Here is a 23,061-nt window from a genome sequence, read left to right as displayed (position 1 = left end):
TCTAAAATAGTTATAAAATAAAATATATATATATATATATATATAATTAACAACACGTTAGAACAAAGTAAATCCAATAATCGATTCCTGCTACGATCGTGATTCTTTCCGTTCTGTGGTCCTTATTTTAGCACCTCGATGTGTCTTTATTTTAGCAATTGACAACGCGTTAGATTCAATAATCGACTTGTTACGATCGCGATTTTTTTCGTTACGCCGTCTTTATTTTAACATAATCGTCTCGTCGTATGTACACAATTTCCATCGATTCGTGTCTCAACGCAAATCGATCGCGTGTCATCCGCGTCGACATTGAACGACTACTTATTTGTTCCTCGAGTTTTAACTTGTTCGTCTTCGAGCGAGCAACCAGACCACATTTCGTGTCATCCGTGTTCGTTACATTTTTTCCAATTTTTCGATGTACGATCACAAAAATAATCGACCGATCAGTTTGTGAAAAATAAGGTGGTTGAAAATTTATTAATATTTGCTTAAATAAGATAATTTTGCGATTAATTATACTTTCCAAAAAAAATATATTTGATCGGTGTGCACCGGGTGTGTCGGGTTAAACGCGACAAAAAAAAAACAGAAAAAAACACGAGAGAAACGGCAACATTTTAAATTATTACAAATCGTATTAGGACTTCATCGTTCGAAGCTTTTCTACAGAGACGCGGACGTAAGTAGGACGTTCCTGTAAGTAGATTATAAATATAATATATATAAAGTATCTTCGTGTACTAACGATATAATTGGCGACTTGTTTTTCGTTTCATAGAAAAAATAAGTGAAAGAACGATTCTCGATCAAATCAATTCTTCCATTTTAATTGTGTTCAATTAGAATATTGTTCCAAAATAAACATATCGCTCGAACGCTTGTTACGGATCAGATTTCTATTATTCGATTTGCCTTTTTTCTCGAACGATACGAGGTAACGGTCGTTAAACGATTCGAAACGGGTATTAAAATTGATCATAAGCGTAAGCGTAAGCTTCTCGTTTTCACGGATTTCGCGACTTTGCCACCGATTTCGATCACAAACAAACACACAGTAACGATGTGTATTTCGAGCCGGACGAGACTCGCTTATTTCGGAATAATATTGTAATCGAATAAAATATTAATCAAAGGGAATCGTATGAAATTTTACGATGATTGGAAATGGTCCAGGATATGAAAAATATCTTCTTTCGATCGAGAGTTCGATACGATTAGTTTCGAGTCGTATTATAGTCGTATGTATCGTTAATTGAGCAGAGGAGAGGATCGATACGAAACCGGGATAAATTAAATCGAATCTGTAAATGCGGACCAATTACCGAGGCTTTAGCTCCGCTTGTGCACTTAACTCGGTGTAATTTACAACCGACATTCCGTGTGTTGATGCTTTCGCGAGTCTGGTTTCACTTAATCTCCGAAGCTCGGATGCGTGCACACTCTGGTCCACGAATAATGGGGTTAAAGATCTCGCGTTACGTTCGATAAATTTACCATAAACTTACTGAAATTTCAATTTCGACCAATTGGAATAATGGAACGCGTCAAAAAATAACAGTCGATACTTTGAACCATCGCTTTATCGCGATTACAATAATTTCGCCTACTCTGTAATAATGGAAATTAAACGAAATCTTATAGTAGTTTTACGGTATAGGCATTTTAACTTTCGATTTCTTTTTTCGATTCGATGAAACAAAGTATCGTAAATCGTATTTGACGATTTCATTCGTCATCATTCTTGATACAGGAATAACTCGCAACGAACGAAACGGAGAAGAATTCTTTTGTAATTCGCTTATTTCTAATTTAGAGAAGCATTTAGAAAAACGTTTTAAAAAAAAATATTCCGTATCGCTAAAAATTTCATTAATTTCCTTTCCTTCTCTCGACAAACGTCCATTCAAAAATTGAGAAAATTATTACACGATCGTAATACGAATACTCGAATCTTTTTTTAAAATTAATAATTTTAAGAGGAATAAATTATCGTTGTTATTTAAAAATTTGGAATAAAAATTTTAGAAGAAATTGATCGAAATATAAATTCGTGGTTCGACGAAGAAAAATATAGACGCGATAGCAATGCGATTGGCTAAAGCGAAGGAAAATTGATTTTCTCGTAAGAAATATGAAATTTTATAAATAACAAGGAGGGAAAAAAGAGTAAAGAGACGAAAATTGATATTAAAAATGTTTGGAAGAATAATTCTATGAAAAGGATATAAGATAAACAAATTTGAATCAACGAATTATTATTTTTCTGACTAATCGAACGATAAATCATACGTAAAAGAGAAGAATAAAAATTTATCGAAAGAACGTGCTATTTTATAAATTACGTAGGAAAATTACGCGACATATACATTTATAAATATAATGAACAAATTACATACTCGAATCATTTTGTTTGTTGCAAAATCAATTTCGTACAATATTTATATAATCGAGTGAATGAACGAATAATATTTATGAAACAACGAATTGAAATTGAAATATATGTACAAAATTATTGATGAGAATTTGAACATGTAGGAAAATTGTTAATTTTTCCTCAATTGAACAAACAAGTAAAAAGATAGGGAAAAGGAAGGAGCAAAAAAGAAAGAATATAACATAACGAAGGAAAGTGATAAATCAAAAAATAATAAATAATTAACTAATAAACTTTCAAAATTTGTTGTTGTTTGATCAAATCTATCGGTGACCATTTCATCCATGAGTGATCCTCTAGACTTAAAATGCGATTCAATATAAACGAATCAATCGACGATATCAAAATATTAATTAACCATTAGGTATATTTGTATGAATAAATCGTTTAAAAATGATTCGAAAAATCATAAATCGTAAGAACGCGTAATTGGCGATGAAATATTTTACCAAAGAAATTTATAGATGTTTGAAAACATGATTTGAGAAAAGCAACGAATCGTTCGATTTCACGGAATATCAATTAATTGCATTTCCACAATCTGTTGTTGTTCGCAATCTGATCGACTTTCCCCCCCTTCTCATCCCGTCGCGACGTAATACGCGATGAAATATTTTGCCGCAAACATCATTTAACGTTTCAGAGGACTGGACACGAATAAATCCTCATTCTCGGACGGCACACTTTCAATTAGTCCGGCTAATTGTCGACGATGATACGAGTCGACCGAGTGGTTTCACGTTTCAACTTGAGAAATTCTCGCATCTTCGTGGGATCCGTATAGTTGCCTATTTCTGGAGAGTTAGACCATGCCTTCGTATCGTCGACAGCGTGGAATTATGTAAAGGGACCAATTGTTGCCAATTCACAGAGTTTATATAAACTTGTCGGGTGTTCTCGATGGATAACTATAGTGTTTTGTGCGTGGAAATCGTGTTGAAAACACGGTGGCTCTTAGAAGAGAACCGATCGTTACCGGACAAGAAATAAGATTCGAAGTTGGACGCAATCGTTATCGCGCGATTCGTTTCGTCAAAAGGATAGAAACTTAGCAGAGGTAGGATAGATCGATCGAATCAATTTTTCAAAGGATATTTTTCCACTTTGTCGTAGTTTATTACACTCTATATAATTATATAGACTTTCGCCGTTACGAGCGAAATATTTGCGCTTTTTTGGTAAATTAAACGTATAAACTGAGATAAAATCTGGGATAAATGAAAATAATCGATCGTGTAAGAATAAACAGAATGATAAAAGCGAACAGGCGAAAATGATCAAAGAAAGAAGAAATGAAGAGAAATCGAATCATTTAAACGAGTTCAGGGCTGTTCGATGAAAAGGAAATTCGATTTGTTCGCCGTGTGGGCAAAGAAGTGTACGCGAGGCAGAGGTTCGTGGCAAATTGATTTTCGTCTATGTTCCCCCTCCCCCAACACCTGGAATAGCCATACGCTGGCGAGAAAATAGGGACGAGGAAAAAATAAAGACGAAAGGGTACAAGTAAGCTAGTTAGTTAGCCGAGCTCGTCGTTATTCTAAAAAAAGCCCCCTCCCCCTCCCCCTTTGTAAGATAAATCGCATAATTTATGAAACCAGCTTCCGTATAATCCTCTGCAATGTTTGCAGGGGTGATTTGCTTCTGTTTCCATCGAGAACCCATTCCACCGGCCGAGTTTTCCGCGTGGAAATAATTGTACTGCTCGCAAATCAACTCTGCTCTCCTTTCGCCAAAGAGAAACACGACCACCATTGGGATAGAGGGAAACTTCCTTGTTTCGTCCATGCGTTATCAATTTGTTAGCCACGCGAATCGGCCAATCCTCTATCTTCCTCCATTTTTCCCCGAGTTTAATTAACTCAGACTTTTCCAAAAATTAAATCCCATATTTTGCTCTCTCGAATGAAACATCTAAACTTTCTCCCAAGAATCGGCCGTTCCAACTTTCTTTCCAAACTTTTCTGATATTTTTAATATTTTCTCATTCACGGAATTCTTAGTTAATTTACGACCATGTTATTCGTTCGTTCCGTAACGCCATATCTATTTTTCTCGAGTATTGATTTTTATATTTGATTTAAAAAAGAAAGAAACGATATAGGGGAAAAACAAAATGCGCGAGAAAAGAGAATGTTTTGAGTAAAAGTTTGAATTACGAGCCCCATATTTTTCCGGCGGCTCGAAATCGGCACAAGTTTTTTTCACTCTCTTCAGTCAATTTTCCATTCAATTCGAGAACATTCTTTCATACGAATATCGATAACTTTTATTTTTCTTATTTTTTTTTTTTTCCATTCATTTTTATTCTTCTTTTTCTTTTCTCCGTATTCTACGAACAATAAAAGAGGATAGCATTTATTCCAAAATTCCTTTCCTGAACGTTATTAAAATCGTCTGTACATATATAAAATGCATACGTACAGAAATAATAGGAATTCCAATGATGCAAATTTTCATTTTACTTTAAAGAAAAATTATATTACTTATAAATAGATATTACTTATTTTCACTTGTTCTTGTAAATTTATTATTCGATTGATAATTTGGTAAAAAAAAAAAAAAAAAAAAGAAAAATTAAATTGATAAAGATTAAATAAATACATACGCGATTTTTGAAAAAAAATTACCGTCTCGTTTTGTTATTTCGTATAAAGTTATATAAACGGTATCGTTCAGGCATAGTTTCATTTCTAATGCATTTGATCCCGATTTCGTTGACAATCGCGTGACGCTTTTTGCATCGTCAATAAGAAACTGCTTTTCGAATTCGACGAAGAATCGACCGTTGTAGTTAATCGCGGAATAACAATCGCCGATTGATTTCCCCTTTTATTCGTTGCTCTCCAATGAAAACAATATCATGCGATTTGAAACAGAAACGTAAAGAATTAAAAAAAATAAAAAGAGAACAAAAAAAGATCGTTTTATCGTTCTTTAAATTTCGAAAAATATTTCTCCGCGATTTTATTCCCATTTTATTTTATTTTATCTTTTATTCTCCGTTTTACTACTTTTTCTATTTTTTTTCTTTTATATAAAAGATTTTAAAAAAAGTTAAAATAACAAGAATTATCGATTGTGTTTTTACATCAGAGAAACTCGACTCTTTTAACATCGAATACATCTTCTTCGTATGACGTTTGAAAGAAAGGATTTAAAAAAATTAAAATAACGTAGAATATTGATGTATCGATTCGTTTTTTATGTTATAAAAATTCAAAGAAATAATATACATGTAATATCTTATGGTATTTCAAAAAAATAGAAAGAAAAAATTTGTACTTATATATTTTTTAACATTGAAAACTAAAATCTTGAGAATGTTACTCATTACTTTATATACTTTATTTACTTTATATATAAATAAAATTTTTATCAACGAAAAATATAATCGCAGCCAATTATTTTCATATTATTTCTTATAAACTGATATTAATTATACAATGATATTAAATAATAATGATTTTTTCTTAAGTCTTACCTCTTTGAAGATTGTTGCAAATTGGAAATTTATCCTGATAACGACGATACGTCCCACACGTCTGCTCTTCTTTTGCATAAAAATTTATTTATTTTCAAGTAAATTCTCTTTTATTATATTGTTCTTTTGCAAATCTTCAAATTCACAATGGTTGCGCAACAAAATCACCTTTATTCTCTTTACACAAATATTGATTGTATACTTTACCGAAGACGAATATATTTAAAATAGAAAAATAATAAAAAAATTAACTTAATATGTTCGTTGTATTTTTTTATCAGCGAATGAACACTGACTTTAATTTCGCGTATATTTATTATAATTAAATTTACTTAAAACTATATATTGTGCTCGAAAATATTTAAAAATACTATTACGAAACAAACACTGAATCTACTGACCACATTGCACGTGATCACAATATAATCTGAAATAAAATTATATAAATAGAGAAAGGGGGATGTAGAAAAGAAAACAATATGTTTTCATATTTTTTTCTTTTTTCTCTCAAATATTTGTTAAAAAAGATATTATTATTAATAACATCTTGTGCACATTATATAGCTTATTAAAAATATTCGAAAATTTTTTCAAGTTTTACATAATAAATCATGGATTATTTATATTAAAATATTTTCTACTATCATCTTGATATTTTCAATATATAGCATAATAATTATGAATTACATAAAAATTATACTACACTATATAAATAGTAATTCAAAATAAAATATACAAATACTTACATATATTTCTTTCTTCGATACAAGAATTTAAACTTTATTTCTCCTTTATGAATTGTCATCATGGCATCCATATTGAAAATTCTTTTCCCGCTTAAAGTAACCTCAGTAATCAGTTACATATCTACGGAAAAAATTTAAAATAAATGTATAAAATATATAAAATTAAACCGATTTTATTAAAATAAAACAACAATCTAATTCGTATAATCATATTTTAAAAAATAATAACGAATCAATATTAATTCTAATGATCAAATACGCAAATAAAAAAAATTGATCGAATTATTCTTCAAAAAAAATCAATTATAATGATCAAATATAATTATATTAAATCGAACAAATATGTATAAATGAAACAATAATATAAAAAATAAAAAAATAAGTATCAAATAAATATTATATAATAAACTAGTCACACACCTGAAGCAAAGCGTCTAATCGTCGCGAATTTCGATTACAGAATGACACGTACTGTATCGAACTACAAACTATTCCACAATTCGATAAAACATATCGATGAGCGTAAAATCAAAACAAATACAGAAATGACACGCGAGTTAAACATGGATAATAATTAGAAGAGAAATATATGAGAAATATGTATGTATCTTCTGTAAATTATCTAGTTTCATTTTTTCGTGAATAAAAAGACAAAAGAATTTTAGAATAATTAAGTATCTATTATTATATATGTATTAAAATAAACAAAATCTTATTTATATGAAAATCGTCAAATTATTTTTCAATTATCGTGTATGTCGTCATATGTGTGCAAAAACGTGTGTTACACGCTATCCCATCCACTTTTAATGCTTCGATCAAACGTTAATCTGTCACAAATATATTTAATTTTGATATAATAATGAATAAACAAACAGATGTTACTTAAATCAGGTTCAATTAACCATAATAGAATACTTTATACATTATAAATTTTGCATAATTACGCACTATTACCTATGAAACGAGTCCTATCACTACACTTTTCAACTGTAGACTGACGACATGCGCACAATGATGCGCACTGATTCGTTTTGCTGTCAAGATTTAGTGGCTTTTTGATTGGCTAAAATGCTATTATTCTCTATTTGCTTTAGTGCGCGAAAATTAAACTATAATATTTTATTCTTTAACTGTAGATTTCTATATATCGAAGTTTTCCAATAATTAATCTTCCCGATTAAAAATATAATAAGAGTAAATTATCGTAATTAATTTAATATAAAAATTATTCAAATTAGAAATAATTACCAATTAATTAAAATTTAAAAAAATTTTTTTAAATTTTATCTATTATATATTTAAAAAATAAAAAATATACATAAATATACATGTTTACGTTTATATACATGTTATATACACTGTATATATGTATTAGCTTCATTATTCTAAAAATTCATTTTATTAAATTGTAAAACAAATTAATAGAGAGATATTTAATAGATCAATTTTACGCTAATTTTCAAATAAAATTTTAGATAATAAATTATAATAGTAAATTTCAAGTTAAACAATATTATATGAAAATGATAAAAAGTCCACGTCAAATTCAACATTATTTCTAATTAATCGTAGCATTAAATTTTTTGAAATCTTTTTTAAATATGCATACATAAAAACTCGATTAATCTTGGACTAGAAAATTATGGATAAAAAACGTCTTTTTCGATTGGATTCTCTAACAAAAATACTAAACTATATTAAAAAACCACTATACTCTACATACATGTAGTTATATATTATTTTTGCAACACGGTTCAAGCTTCAATCGTGTTGAATAAGGGGATAGACCTTATATCCGTTGGGGAGATTTAAACGACGAGGTCAATCAGGATCAATCGCGATGTAATTGAATCGTTCATCGTATAAAAGGATAAGCGATATCGCGAACGAGCCGATATATCGAGATATCCGTTCTATGTTTAATTTCTACTCGCACCAATCGTATCGCGAAACGAATGTTTCTGTGTTTTTATTTTTCAAAAAAATAGGCGCAGATAAATTGTCGATAGAATGATTAATTATTCGCGTTAATTCGAGTATATAAAAACTGTTTATCAGAAACAAAAGTGGAAATGTAACCAGAGAGTATGAAAAATCATACAAATTATATAGAATATACGAGAATTGATTTTTCTTTCAGCGATCATTATGGTCATGGTTTCATCGATGTTTGCTCCACTACGATCATTCTTTTATCGTCGTTCGAATTAAGATAATCTCGAGAAACACGATTTAAAAGCACACAATTTTATTCTCATCGAAAGGATATTACGTGATGATCGAGAAAGTAAAAGGACAAACGGATTTTCTTTAATTAGTCAAAAGTTACAAGATTATCTAGATCAAAATGGGAAAGGTACAGTTCAAATCATTTGATATCGTTATGCATGGATCTTTTATCCAATCATGATTTTTTACATATAACGTGGATATTTTTACATAATAAATTATGCTTAATCCAATTGTATTATTATATTTTTGCATGCTCACTCGCTATTTCGCGTAAAAAGCGAGTCGAAACAAAATTAAATTAACTTTATCCAAGGCCATATTTTTAATCGATTCTTTTTCTAGAGATAAACTATTCTTTCGAACATCTGAAAAATATCAATATTCGTCATGACTAAATTATAAATATTTCATAATTAAATCGTGCAACGTTTCTGTTTGTCACGTTTTTTCTTTGAAGTGTAACATGATAAAATCGACAAAGTATAAGGTAACAAAATCATAGGCAAAATCATAGACAAAATCATAGCGTTGCGAGATTTTTATCTTTAATGTTATCATATCATCTCATTAAATCTCTCCCTTCGTCGCTTCCATTTTACTCATACGATTTGTCTTACAAATATTATCTTTATAAACGGATTAAAATGGTTTTTCTATTCTATCTCTTGATTCTCAAACTTTCCAATAATTATCCGCTCTATCTTTTCGTTTCGTCCATTTTAAGCGTATTTATGTTGCGTTAATAAAATATCATGATTTTTAAATCGAATCATTTATAATATTTTATCTGAAAATTAAATAAATAATAATAAAACGAAAAACGGATAAACATTTTTATCCGAGTTTTATTCATTTCCTTCTTCTTTCTTTCACTACAGGGAATGTTTTTCTCAAGCGGAAAGCAACAAGTATACCAGCTATTCTTCATCCAAATCGTCCTAATTATAGTAATGGGCGCATTGATGACATATGGACCAGAAGCGAACGTTAATTTACTAAAAAATCGCACAGGTCGGTATATGTTTAGATACCTACACCACGTGAACTCATCGAACTTTAAAATTATCAAAATCCTGTCGATACTTTTTCCTTTTTCATAAAGGAACGTCCATTTTTTTCAAAATTGATTTTTTCAATAATTTGTCATAGCAATAATTGGTAAAAATTGGTAATTGGTATTATAAATATTCGATCGAACGTTTCACAAGATAATAAGTATAAAATACTGGTTTTATCTCGATAAACGAATAAATCAATAAGAAAAAAATCGAGAAAAAAAATATCATCCCTATTTTCCTCGTTTTATTGATCCATTATTATCTAATTTTAAACAAATTACAAGATGTACGACGAAACGATTAGAAAAAGAGAAAAGAAAGAGAAACGAAATAGATGAAAAAAATAAACTATTTTTCTTTACCTACTTTATTTCTATATCAAAACTATAATAGGAGTGAAAATTGTAAAATGTCGCGAGTAAAAGTGAAAGGAAAAATATTCGTTTGCATTTTGGCATGGTCGAATTTCGAGGTTAAATCGAAGAACAAAAGATTGGAGGAACCGGGAAGGAAGAGAAGAACGTTTCCGATTTTCAGCGAGATGAGAATAAAAGGAGAAAAGGAAAGATATCCTCTGGCATGATCTCGTGGAATTCATAAAATTTGCCCAACATCGAGCGTGCATACAATCGAAGGAATAATTAAACTTTCAGGCGAACACGGACGGAAACACATCAAGAAGCCGGATACAAACCCGTTACTAGTTTATCCGAGTGAGTAACGAATTTACTTAATTCTATATTTATACTCGCCCCATGAGAAATGAAATAGGGAAAGATTTGTCCTTACTTTGCCTAATAAAAAACGAGCCGTAATCGGTCGATTTTGATATTAGAGATTTATGACTTCTCGACTCTCGCATACACTTTGAGAACGTGCAACTATGCAGAGTGTTAAATTCACGTAACGAGCTTAAAATCTTCTTTCGTAAAAAACGCTAATTCCAACGTTATACGTAATTTGTTTCTTTTTCGTTTCGAATCAAATTTTTAAAATTTCATTCGTTCTTTGATGCTGGAACGCTTATTCGAGATCAACTTGAATCATTGGATACTTTATCGCTTAAAGAATTTAAATGTAAAGAGAGATGAAAGTCAAAGTCTAATGAAATTTAAATATAAAAATTTAATCAAACGTTTTTGAGTAATATTGTACGTGAAACGTTTAAATTAGAGACAATATTTTAAATAAATCAATTTGTTACAACGACATATATTCGACATATATCATTATAGATCGAATGATAAATTTTTTAAACAATTTATCAGTTATTAAAATTTCTAATGTGTCTTCGTCGAAAATGAATATAGATAATTGTCTATATTCGATACGTGATGCGATCAAAAAGCAAAAAAGATTATCAAAAATTCAATCAATTCAAATACCGAAATTCGTTTTCAAATTTGAGAAATCGCGTTAAATAAAAAATAATAATATAATTATGCGAAAAATAATTATAAAAATCTAATATAATATATAATTATAAAGATTTATTAAAACATATTTATTTATATAAAAAAATCGCAAATCGACCAAATTTATTCTTCCTATTAAATCAGAAATAAAAATGAAAAACGAGTCGTCTTTTCTTCTATCGTTTCAACAATTCGTTCGAATTCGTTAGAATTTTTAATCACTCGATAGAATAAATAGGCGATATGCGTGAAAATACGAGATCAAAAGATCAAAAGTTTGACCTTTCTTTCCTTCAAAGATCGCATCGATTTCGAAAAAAATGTTCACGGTAGCTCGACGTGCATCGTATACCACCCAGAATCACGCGAATCGTGTCGTACGAGTTACAATTCCTCCTCTATAATCAGATTCAGAGAAAGATAGATTCCTTTCTCTTCGTTTTCTTCTTTTTCTTCTTTTCAACCTTTCCATTCGTCTATATTTTATATCCTATATTTTTTTTACGCTCAAAACTAATGGATAGAAGAAAGACGTACATATATACTTGAAAGAGAGAAAAAGAGAGAGAGAGATAAGTCGTTCGAACGTAACGAGAATCCATCGTGAAAAATAAGAAAATTTTATCTCCTTCTATCGAAACAAATCGAAAAAAATCAATTGAATTAGCAGTTTGAGTATTCGCGACAAACATTCGCTTTCCAATTTCGATCGATTTTCAAAGAAAATTAAAAAAGAGGGAGGAAAAATCGCTCTATATGAGGAGTTGGAGAGGAAGAAGGAGAGATTCGATTCGGAGAAAGGAAAAATCAAGACTGTGGCGAGGTGACGAAGAAAGAGAAAGGGAGCGTTGAATAATTTGGCGAAAAATAAACTTTTTCGCGAGGAGAAACACGATGGACGAACGCACGACAACGAGGAGCCTATCGCACGCGATCCTTCATTCAAATGCTCCTCTTCGTTCAAAGTTTCCTTCTCTGCGGTTTTTTGGCCACGTTCGATTACGCCCTCGAGGCGGACGCCAGTAACAGGCAGAACAGCTACTCGCCTCATCTAAATGGAAAACCGACTTCTTTGCCGGTCACGTACACACGTAAGTTCTTAGTAGACTCGATCTTTTTCAACGGGGACCTCCTTCTTTTTCACCCTTCTTCATCTTCCACCTCTATCTTCTCGCTCTTTCTTCTTTTCCCAAGTTTTTCTAAATCTCTCTTACGATATATTTTCTCCTTTCTCCATTCTTTCCTCGGAGAAATCTTTTATCTTATCATATTATCTTATCACCGTTTCGTAATTTCGAAACACTACGCTTCCATTTATCTTCTTTCTTCTTCCTTCATTTTTTTTTCCTCGATCGGTTGGAATCATATCTATTCGCTATGTATCTTTTGCATAAAATTTAGCGCGAAAACGTTTGCATTCGAAATAAGCAAATGATCAAGTAGGATCAAGTAATTTAAAATCGCAAAAGATTAAAGAAGAAAAAGAATCGAAAATATTCTACTTTCTTCCCACTTTGTGACTTATTCGATCACTAGTTCACGCATTTCTCCTTTCGTTTCTTTTCTCTTCTCTTTTTTTCTTTTCACAAATTCGTTTCATTCTCTCTCTCTTTCTCTCCCTTTTCTCATCATTCTATATTCCTTTATTTTTTATTTTACGTTTCTCTTCTCTCCTTTCTTTCTTTATCTTCATCCCCTTCTTTGCCCGTCTTTTTATTCTTTTTCATCTTTGCAAATTGAAGCCAAACTACGCATTTTCCTTCATTCCTTTGCAAATTTCCTCGTCAACCTCTATAAAGAACGTTGGATAACAAAAGAATCCGAGAAAAATGAGCAGTCGAAAGATGGGGAGACAGATAGATATATATGCGTGCGTAATATATGTATATTTCAGAAAATTCGCGTATACCTGAGGAAGGATGCAAAGAGACGACGTGCTAGGATAAAGTACTTATTTACTTACGTATATTAAAATAGTGTAGCTACATCAAAAACCTCTTGGTAAAATACAGCTTGCGTTATGCTCTAAGAGATTGCGTTGCATTGTCATTTCTACGAATTGATCTCTTCACGATTGTTCACTTTCTTTTTCGCGATAGAAATAATAATTTTCGTTATCTATGGAATATTTTTATCGAATCTATAATTGGAATAAGATATCAGTCCATAATCAAAATTCTATTTGGGCGTATTTCATATCTCATAATATCTCGTCAACACTAATAAATATCTTTTAATTTCAAATCGAGATTCCCGGATAAATAATTAGATTATCATCTATACATGACAATCTATAGAAATGTATCTGATAAAAATTGTTCATTTTATCGAAATATATTCGTTAATTCGAAAGAATTGCAAGCTTCATAAAAACTATGAAAATTGAACGTATTTCTAAAGAATCGGCGAACATATTCTATGAAACTAAGGTCTTGTCTGGTCTAGTGGTTGAAATGAGAATTCGTAGAGAAAAAGAGGTTTCTTAAGATAACTAAGCTTTTATAGAGGAACAAAAGGTGAAATTTCTAAGGGCGTCTAGGAGCGAAACATGCCGTGTTATTTTAAAATTTAAAGCAAATTCTTTCTTTATAAAATTAATTCCTCTACAACATCGTATGGAACATCGTTCGCTTCGAGATCTTTGTTGTCGCTTGTTGCACCACAAATCTGTAATCAGAGTATGTTAACGAATAATAAAATATTGTCGTAAAAGTGAAAAATTGATGTAAAATTCGCTGGTAATCGAACGATAATAACGGTAAAGCATTACATTCGCAAATGTAACAGAAACGCGGTGTCTCGCAAATTTTCAAGGTGGAACAACGCGAATGAGCACATGTTCAACACTTTAACCGGTGGAATCTGAATTTCAAAGTGATACTTGGCGTAGATTACAAAACCAGTTTTGCAGCCAGTGGCATAATTGTCGCTCCCCCCTAATCTCGTTGCTCCTCAAAGATTATAAATTTTCAGTCGGGTTCGCGTTTTCTCGTGGAAATCGGTTTTCACGATCAAATTTCCTTTTTATGGTAATCGTAACTGTTAAGGAGAAATCGTATCTGCGAACGATACGAAAATCTAAATGTACATTATTGTTTTAGTAATAGTTGTTTAGTTGTAAATAAGTACAAGTAAATAAGTTGTTGCGAAATAAATTATATTATATTTTATTTTTATTTTTTTTTTTTTATGTATTTTAAAATCATTTAAAATATTTTACGATCAAAGATCGAAGTAATAAAAAAAAATGTTCAAAAAAAACTTAAAATAAATAAACATTTATCACTTAAAATAAATAAAATCTATCTTTATGTTTTAACTTTTTTTTATCAATGAAATTTTTAAGAAGAAAATATGGAAATCGGGCAACTTTTGAATAAATAATTCGATAATCGATGAATCTTAAATATTCAATTGAGTCATATTGCCGTTATCAATTATTTTTTAAAATCGGTTAATACGATTTCGCTGCAACTTTATCGTTATTGGTTCTTTTCTTTTCAAAAATTATCGATTGATAGATGTGAACAATCAAAAAATCAACAATCATCAAATCTTTTCTCTCTCTCTTTTTTTTTTTGTTCCTCTATCTCTTCGAAATAAAAGTGAGGACAACATAAAATATGGACACTGATCGAATAATTTCGAATGAAGTCAATAGCTTTTCGCGACATAGATTTTTTTTTTCTTTCCCATTTTGTATTTCGTTTTATATTTTTCTCTTTTTCTAGAGAGAGATTCGCAATAAATCTTTCATTTTCACGCAAATATTATATAAAAAAAATGAATCTTTCTCTCAACTTTTCGTTCAATTTTAAAAATACTTCTTTATCGATATTTATTCGTACTTATTTCACTAATAATAATTTATATATGTACAAAAATGCAGTATTTTTTAATTACTTATGTGTACTTATTATTTTTTCGAGTTCGAATGATGCTCGAAAAAAAACTTCTATCTGAAATTATGAAATTATGAAATGTTCTACTTGAATTTTTACTTAACTCCTCGATCATCAATTATCAGCGTATAAATTATCGGGGAGCAACGTTACGATACCTATATTATAAATAAATTTATCATTTACTCGCAAACTCCTGAATCGATGGAAGAAATTCTTATTCGATTCAAGAGATGAGAACGTGTGTATAAAGAGAATATTATTAATTGCCGATGGTTACGTATATCAAACATACTATCGATTCGTTCGATTCGAAACTTTATTTCCTCGAACGAGTTAATTTTCTCGCATCGTCGACGATGTTCGACGAGAGAAATCCCATCACCAATCGTTATCGGCCCGCTATCTCCGTTTTGCCCGCAAAAACGGTGACCCGGATCAGCCCGATTTTCCGGTTATTATGCATTCACGTTGAACCAGTGACAGGTTAGGTGATGGATGAGTCTCGGAGCGAAGCGTCAATTATCTGTTTCAGGCCAAATTCTAAGACATCTATAGCTTTTCCAATGATTTACGAACATGTTTGATGAAAGAACGACCGATGCGTTTCATCTATTTCCGCTTAATTTCGCTAACGGGTGAAAATTCAACTAAAGAGATCGATTAGAATGTTCATCGGCCAGGAGTTACAATTTGTCTCTCTCTCTCTCTCTCTCTCTCTCTCTCTCTTGTCACGAGATAAAGCAATGCGCTAGAAAGGAACCGAATTTTTATCATAAAAATTATACTAAAGTATCGACGACGAGTGACTATCTATCCATACCGAATCTCTTTCCTAGATACGAAGACACATCAGAAATGATAAAACGTTTATTCAAATTTCTCACTAATAGTTTTGTTTTCGAACGAAAAATTCGAAAGAAAGGGAAAACAAAAGCAAATAAATTCATAGTACAAATGTTTAAAATTGTATCGAGAATTATCTATCTGTAATAAAAATAATATATAATAAAATAATATATATATTATAATCGGGAAAAGAAAGAGCGAACGATATTACAAATACAAACTCATTTCAGATTCATTTCGAACGATTATCGTTTAAAGGACAAATGCGTTTATACAATTGGATTATTCGTTTCGCGAAATAAAGTTCCGACTCGAATCGGAGCCATAATTATGGAACCGATCGATTAACAAGCGATTAACACTGATCTCGGTCGAATAAACGAGCAAGCCGATTAACCGCACGCGAGTCATGCATGCGCTCTTACAAACAGCTTTCTCTCTTCTCCCTTTGTGCGTACGTGCGATTTCGGGCCACCGTTAAAACGGTTCAGTGTATCAAGATGTCCACGTGATGATCTGGATCGGATTCGGCTTCCTGATGACGTTTCTAAGGAGATACGGACAGAGCGCTGTCGGACTCACCTTCCTTCTAGGCGCCATTCTCGTCCAAGTTGCCATCATCTGCGAAGGAGTGACACACATTCAGAAAGATAACAAATCTTACTTGTCATTGAATAGGTAGGATAATAATTTCTTTATTTGCGTAATTATGCGTCGTACAACCGTTTAACCATAACGAAAAATAACTTTACGATATAGAACAACTCATCGTTCAATTTCTGATATTTCTATTGGCAAAAAGTTAAACATGCGATAAATTTGTTTGTCCAAAAAACTGATTTGTAAAAAAAAAAAAAAAGTCGAAAAGACAATGCTATATTAACTTCATAATAACTTCTTAATAAAGTATTAATTCTTCAAAAACAAAGAATCATCTTTAAAAATTTCAACTTTTCGAATAAGTAATAATAAGATGATTATTTTAGAAATCGGGTGATCTCGTAAATTGGCGATTACACGATTAATTCCATCGAAAACTTTCTCCAACGAATATAGTTGACGAAGCGTTTCGTTGAAATAATTAAACGGAAACTTTTGTCCTAAAACTGATAGAATCTAAATATTTTAATAGCAAACCTCGTAAATTAGACGATTCAATTACTTTTTCCTAATTCAACAGGATTGTTTGAACCAGTGAGCGATAAAACGATAAATGGTAATTGGTTTCCCCTTTTTACAAATAGATAGATAATGATATCGAAAATGAATTTTCATAACAATCTGAAAAAAAAAGAAGAAAAAATACGATAGTTGGATAAAATGAATTGTAAATTTTGAAAAAGTTTCTCGTTCACTATCTCTTCACGAGTATTCTCTTAATACAAAAATATAAAATGTCTGACGGTGGTAAAAATTTTTATGCCCGAATTTACAATTTTACATCAAGGGAATATAATTTGACGAGAGATGATTTTTTTTAAAATTTTATATTACGTTATTTGATATATTTATTTGTTTTATACGTATATAAAAATATCTATATAAAATTCTATACGACATATATAATATATACAATCAAAATATAAATTATCATCGCCATCTCGTGGAAAATTCAACTTGCTTTTAATTTATAATATATGTAAGAGTTTGCTCGAAAACGCAAATATTGAAAATTAATTAATTATTAAATTATTTATTAATTAATTATTACTAAAAATATACGCATTTTTGTATTTACATCTCAAAATTTTAAAATCTTAAACAAAAGTTTTTCTCGTCGATCGATTTTATTATTGAACAATCATCAAAAATCGAATATGTTAAGAAATACGTTTTGAAAAATAACAGAATCGTCGCTCGATAAGTATCGATCGCGATAACTTTTACACGAGATATCATGATCAAATATAATGATATTTTTCATAGAAGAAGAGTGAACGATTAAAAATTGCCGAAAATATTAAAAAAAACAGAAAAAAAAAGGGACGATAAAATAATAGATTCGTATGTAGCGAAGTCGAACGAACGAGAAAAATATAAATATTATATTTACGATTAATCGATTCAATAAGCTGTTCCTAGATAGTTAGTCGAAAACGCGAATCCATGTTACGAATTCTAATTTTCGAGTTAGTAAACTCATAACCGGTTAATAACGATAAACGCATATCGAGGCATATCGATCGACTCACGTGGTCATTTTCAGTCTGCTCAGCGCGGATGTTGCAGTTGCCACACCGTTGATATCCATGGGTGCTCTTCTCGGTAAGACGACCTATATGCAACTCGTGTTCATGGGCATCGTTGAACTGATCATGTTCACCGTGAACAAGTACGTGGGTGAACATCTGTTGATGGTAAGTTTACGTCTTCTTCCTCGAAGGCAAAAAACTTTATCACGGTCGATTTTCGGGCATCGCTGAAAACAAACGTTCGAAATTGAACGATGAGCGAGGTGCAGAAATCGAACGGGATAGAATTTTAAATTTTTCATGAAATGAAAACGGATGAAAAAAAAAAAAAAGAAAAAAAACAAAGGGAAAAGTTTTTGATTGATTTAAAACTATTCCAAAGTAAATATTATATTACGTTAAATCGAACAAGTTTTTAATCTTTATAACACAGTTGACGAGATATCGAGGAAAATGAATACAAAATACTTACATATTCTTTTTAATATCATAATTCTGAGAATCGAAATTTAAAAATTTAATTTATCGGATATTAAGTAAGTGGAGATATCATCGATTTTATTTTGAATTCTATTTCTTGATTTGCACAAACCGTTGAATCGCATTTTAAGATTTATAAGATAAAAATATCATTGTTATAAAATAAACGCAAAAATTAAAACGAACAAGAATTCTTCCCTTTATTTTAGAAATGTGTTTGAATTATATATCTAAAAATTCGAAGCAATCGTCAATAGGAAAAAAAAATAATGTTTTAATTTTCAATATTCTTTTTCGATCGCTAGATCGAGCGTACACGTAATATCTACAATAATAAAAATTACAATTAATTATAATCAATTTAATAAATCAATAAAAAAGAAATAGATGTTATAAATAATAAGTTAATAGGTAATTAATATGAATGGATACGTTATATCATAAAGATTCATGTTAGAATAATTGTCTTATTACGTTTTATGATACAATTTTTCGTAGACCGTCGATGCTGGTGACAGCATGTTTGTCCATACATTCGGAGCATATTTTGGACTTGCAATTAGTTTCGTATTCGGGATGAAGGAGAAACCTAAGAAGCATCATCTCGAAGGATCATCTTACAATTCCGATATTTTTGCCATGATTGGTTTGTTCTTTCTTTTTCTAATTTGCAAAATTTAACTCGTATCTTAACGAAATGTTTACGCGAAACGAAGGATATCTATACAACAATGGGAATATACGTAAATAGGGAAAATCTTTATAATTTATTTATACTTGTGTATATAAACAGCATAAAAACAATTTACATTTTTTATATATATAACACAATATACTCTGTATTATAATGAATAATATAAGAAAATTGAATTTTTCATTCTCTCTACCTATATATACGTATATGTATATCTAATGAATCGAATTAAAAATTCCCATTTACTTATATGCTCGCAGTTATATACGTGTATCCTTTCGTTCTTAGATCTCTGTTTTATTTTATAGCCTAGAAATATTGAAAAAAAAGATGATAAATTTTGGGAAGAAAAAAAAAATATAATAAAATTTTCGATGAAGCGAAGATCTAAGATTCGTTATTGAAATTCAATTGGAAGCAACTTTCTCGAATATATTCCTCGTTCCGAGATCCGATAAATTAAAACGAGGACGATCGATGTGAAACGCAAAGAGCAAATAATATTTACACGTTACACGTGTTCGCGAGAGAAGCAAAGAGAATAAACGGTGGAGAAGACTTGGTTTGTCCCGACAGGTACGATATTCCTGTGGTTGTTCTGGCCATCGTTCAACAGTGCCGCTCTCGAAGGAGACGATCAGCAAAGGGCCATTATAAACACCCTCCTCTCCATCTCGGCCAGCTGTGTGATCGCATTCGCGACCTCCGCCCTGGTCTCCAAGGATAGTAAATTCAACATGGTGCATATACAGAACTCAACGTTGGCCGGCGGTGTAGCTATCGGCACCGCAGCAGGTACAAGACGATCTAATTAATCGGAGATTTACATTGTACGATATCTCGTCTATGCGTCTAACCTTGGTCGACATTTTCTAAATAAACACACAGGCATGATGTGCCAACCGGTCGGTACTCTGGTCGTAGGCGCTCTGGCTGGATTACTCAGCGTGCTTGGTTACAAATATATCACGGTAATTTCATCCTTTTTATTCGCTTCGTTATAAATGCGTAGTTATCGCATCACGAGTCTTTTCCGTCCAAGGGAAAAAAATAACATTCGTTAAATCAGTAATGATATCTTCCAACAGCCTGACAATAGAATGTATTCTTAAACATTTTCTTTTCGTCTTCTATAGTTTCTTCTTCTCATAAACCGCACATGATTTAACGGAACGATTCGTGGAAAACGGATAAAACGGAAAAAACTTTGATCAAAAGTTTCTTCGATCATCCATACGATTCGTTCGCGATAAATCGTCTTCTATGATTCGTAATTTTATATTCTTTATACACTTATATATTTTCTTCCGGCTTCTTCCGATTTTCACTTTTTCGCGGTGCAAAAAAATTTTACACGGATGACGGGATCGAATGCGGAGATTAAATCGGATTAAATCGTCGATTTTTTCACGATTTCAAATTTTTTCCCTGTGTTTCTCATAATATCAATCGTCAGCGATAAATGCGTATCGTTTATTATTTGAAATCAATTTATTTTAAAAAAAAACTTTTAAATTAGCCGAATTCGAGCGGTACATTACACGTACATACATTCCTTTTTATAAAATGAAATCTTTTCATACCGACAGTGATAATTCACTCGGAAAACCAGAGAGAGTTTTTGTCCATTATGAGAATGTTCGTGTATCATTTATCGAAGAATCGGACGGGTCTACTTTCTTCCTGCTTGACTCTACCAGCCGAAGGAATTTTATCGTTTAACTTCCAGAGAATCCAGAGGATGAATAAGTAACTCACTTGGAAGAGATAAATTCGTATTTGGTTTAGATCCAAAATACTCGACGAGATTATACGAAACAAACGTAGTTCCAAGACTCGTCGCGGTAGATTCACTCTACCGTGTAGCTCTCAGGTTTGTGGATACGTCATTAATTCAAAGGATTCGCGTCAAAACGAATTACTAACCGCACAGTCCTCTCCTTACGAAACTCCGACTTTCGGCAGATCGCTATTACGTGAACGAGTCACGAAACACCATAGCGTATCCCAATGTCTAGTACTTAAAAATAGGAACGTCAAATTAAAATATATTCTATCAGGGATGTTAAAAGAGAACAAAAATTCAAAAATTACTTTTTTCATTCTTCTTTCAATTCAATTAAATGAAATTTCTTTATAGCAATTATTTTTCGCTTCTTTTTTTAGCCACTGATCCAAAAGCATCTGAGGATTCACGATACTTGTGGAGTGCATAATCTGCACGGGATGCCCGGTATTCTGGGTGGCATTTTCGGCGCATTGATGGCTGCCCTTGCCACTGAAGCCTCTTACGATTATTCCCTTTACAAGGTATGTAAACTTTTATTTCGTAACTCAAGATTAATCGTCAATCGACATTTTTGATTTCGCGAGACCATAACGAATAAATATCATTAATTTTATCTCGATCATACGTACAAACATATGAACGTATTTTCAATGTCATTGAATCGATTTCGATGAAAATATCGAATATTCGAATTAAAATATGAAAAAAAAAACTTCATTACAAGTTTAATTAAAAATTATGACCGATCTTTTATGTATCATCGTTTTATTATAAATTTATCTCTTAATGTTTGTCGTTAGATCTTTCCGGCGCGGGCACCAAATTCTGAAACAAAGTTGGCCGAAATGAGGGACAATTATGGTATATCTGCCGGATTGAATAGGACAGCTGGACAGCAAGCTGCTTATCAATTATTGGCTCTCGTAATTACATTAGGAATCGCTATCATCTCAGGATTAGTAACGGGTAATCATTTTTTTTCTCGATCATCCGATAAGATTTTCAAATAAATTGCATAATTTTTCGTCAATTTCTACTTATTATTAGAATGGAAAAAAAATAAACTTGCGTCACATTTTATAAAATCTTCTCCTTTGTTTTTCCATTTTTTTTTTTTTTTTTTCTTAGAAAGAAATACACATTTGAAAATGTAAATTTATGCAATATCTTATTTTCGGATTGCAACAACATCGTATCGAGATAAATGGATAAATTGTTACGTAGGTTTAATCATGCGTGTATTAATCTGTGGTTCCATTTCCGAAGAGCAAAAATTTGATGATGAAGCTCATTGGGAATTGGAAGAGGAATCTTTGCAAGGATCAAAAATTAAAGAAAGCAACAGTTGTAGTAATGATCAATTACCAATGGGTCACATATAAGACGGATTCTTGTTCAATCAATCAACAGCGGCAAAAGTATTAGATGTGCACGAGAATGAAAAAGAAAAAGATATTGTAATTTTTGAACCTTGAAAAAAACTTGTATAATTTATTAAACGATTATATTAAACGTTGTAATATTAAACGCATATTTATCGAAATAATTGTTGCATGCGAAATTCTTCATGCATTCAACAGGTAGCAGTTAGACACATTAAAAGAGAGAAAAATCAATATTATAGAAAACGAAACATATGAAATAAAATAATTATTTTCAAGCAGAATATATATAGAAAAAAAAGCGAAAAATTCAACAATAATACAATATCCAACTTTTTTCTCATTTTTTATTCATATTTTATATATATATATATGTATATATATATATATATATATAT

The 23,061-nt window shown here is 31.0% G+C and overlaps 2 protein-coding genes and 1 long non-coding RNA gene across 8 annotated transcripts in view; 1 reads left to right on the top strand and 2 right to left on the bottom strand.

Moving 5' to 3' along the window:
* The window catches only part of LOC122713449, a 38,554-nt gene extending 31,768 nt beyond the window's left edge, over positions 1–6,786 (bottom strand). The window contains exons 1-2 of one of the 2 annotated variants that reach the window (XR_006346489.1): positions 6,668–6,786; positions 5,922–6,348 (exon numbers count right to left, since the gene is read on the bottom strand). This is a non-coding gene — a long non-coding RNA (uncharacterized LOC122713449). The remainder of the gene's footprint in view (positions 1–5,921; positions 6,349–6,667) is intronic. The other variant, XR_006346490.1, reaches the window with a different exon arrangement.
* On the top strand, positions 306–22,999 carry LOC122713448 (ammonium transporter Rh type B). Of its 5 annotated transcripts, none has more exons than XM_043933897.1 (12): positions 3,312–3,497; positions 8,811–9,026; positions 9,781–9,913; positions 10,614–10,673; positions 16,627–16,804; positions 18,333–18,483; positions 19,297–19,444; positions 20,069–20,287; positions 20,381–20,463; positions 21,659–21,802; positions 22,082–22,247; positions 22,506–22,999. In XM_043933897.1, the coding sequence occupies exons 2-12, from the start codon at positions 9,018–9,020 to the stop codon at positions 22,661–22,663; spliced, it is 1,449 nt and encodes a 482-aa protein (XP_043789832.1). In that variant the 5' UTR covers positions 3,312–3,497; positions 8,811–9,017; the 3' UTR covers positions 22,664–22,999. The 5 variants fall into 5 exon arrangements, with proteins under 5 accessions (XP_043789835.1, XP_043789833.1, XP_043789832.1 ...); XM_043933896.1 differs by having other exon boundaries at positions 3,315–3,497; positions 16,618–16,804; XM_043933900.1 differs by lacking the exons at positions 3,312–3,497; positions 8,811–9,026 and adding an exon at positions 306–685 and having other exon boundaries at positions 16,618–16,804.
* The window catches only part of LOC122713446 (signal recognition particle receptor subunit alpha homolog), a 4,331-nt gene continuing 3,105 nt past the window's right edge, over positions 21,836–23,061 (bottom strand). Inside the window, exon 7 of the mRNA XM_043933893.1 lies at positions 21,836–22,106. Within this exon, the coding sequence (XP_043789828.1) occupies positions 22,065–22,106 (42 nt within the window). The 3' untranslated portion in view covers positions 21,836–22,064. The remainder of the gene's footprint in view (positions 22,107–23,061) is intronic.

This window comes from Apis laboriosa, unplaced genomic scaffold, assembly GCF_014066325.1.
Source record: "Apis laboriosa isolate Shangri-la unplaced genomic scaffold, ASM1406632v1 scaffold23_cov150, whole genome shotgun sequence".
NCBI lineage: Eukaryota > Metazoa > Arthropoda > Insecta > Hymenoptera > Apidae > Apis > Apis laboriosa.
This window is presented reverse-complemented; position numbering and strand designations above follow the sequence as displayed.

Coding starts and splice junctions, on each gene's coding strand:
- LOC122713448 (XM_043933896.1), top strand. Junction 10,674..16,617: donor CCCGTTACTAGTTTATCCGA/GTGAGTAACGAA, acceptor AAAACGGTTCAG/TGTATCAAGATGTCCACGTG. Junction 20,464..21,658: donor TTGGTTACAAATATATCACG/GTAATTTCATCC, acceptor TTCTTTTTTTAG/CCACTGATCCAAAAGCATCT.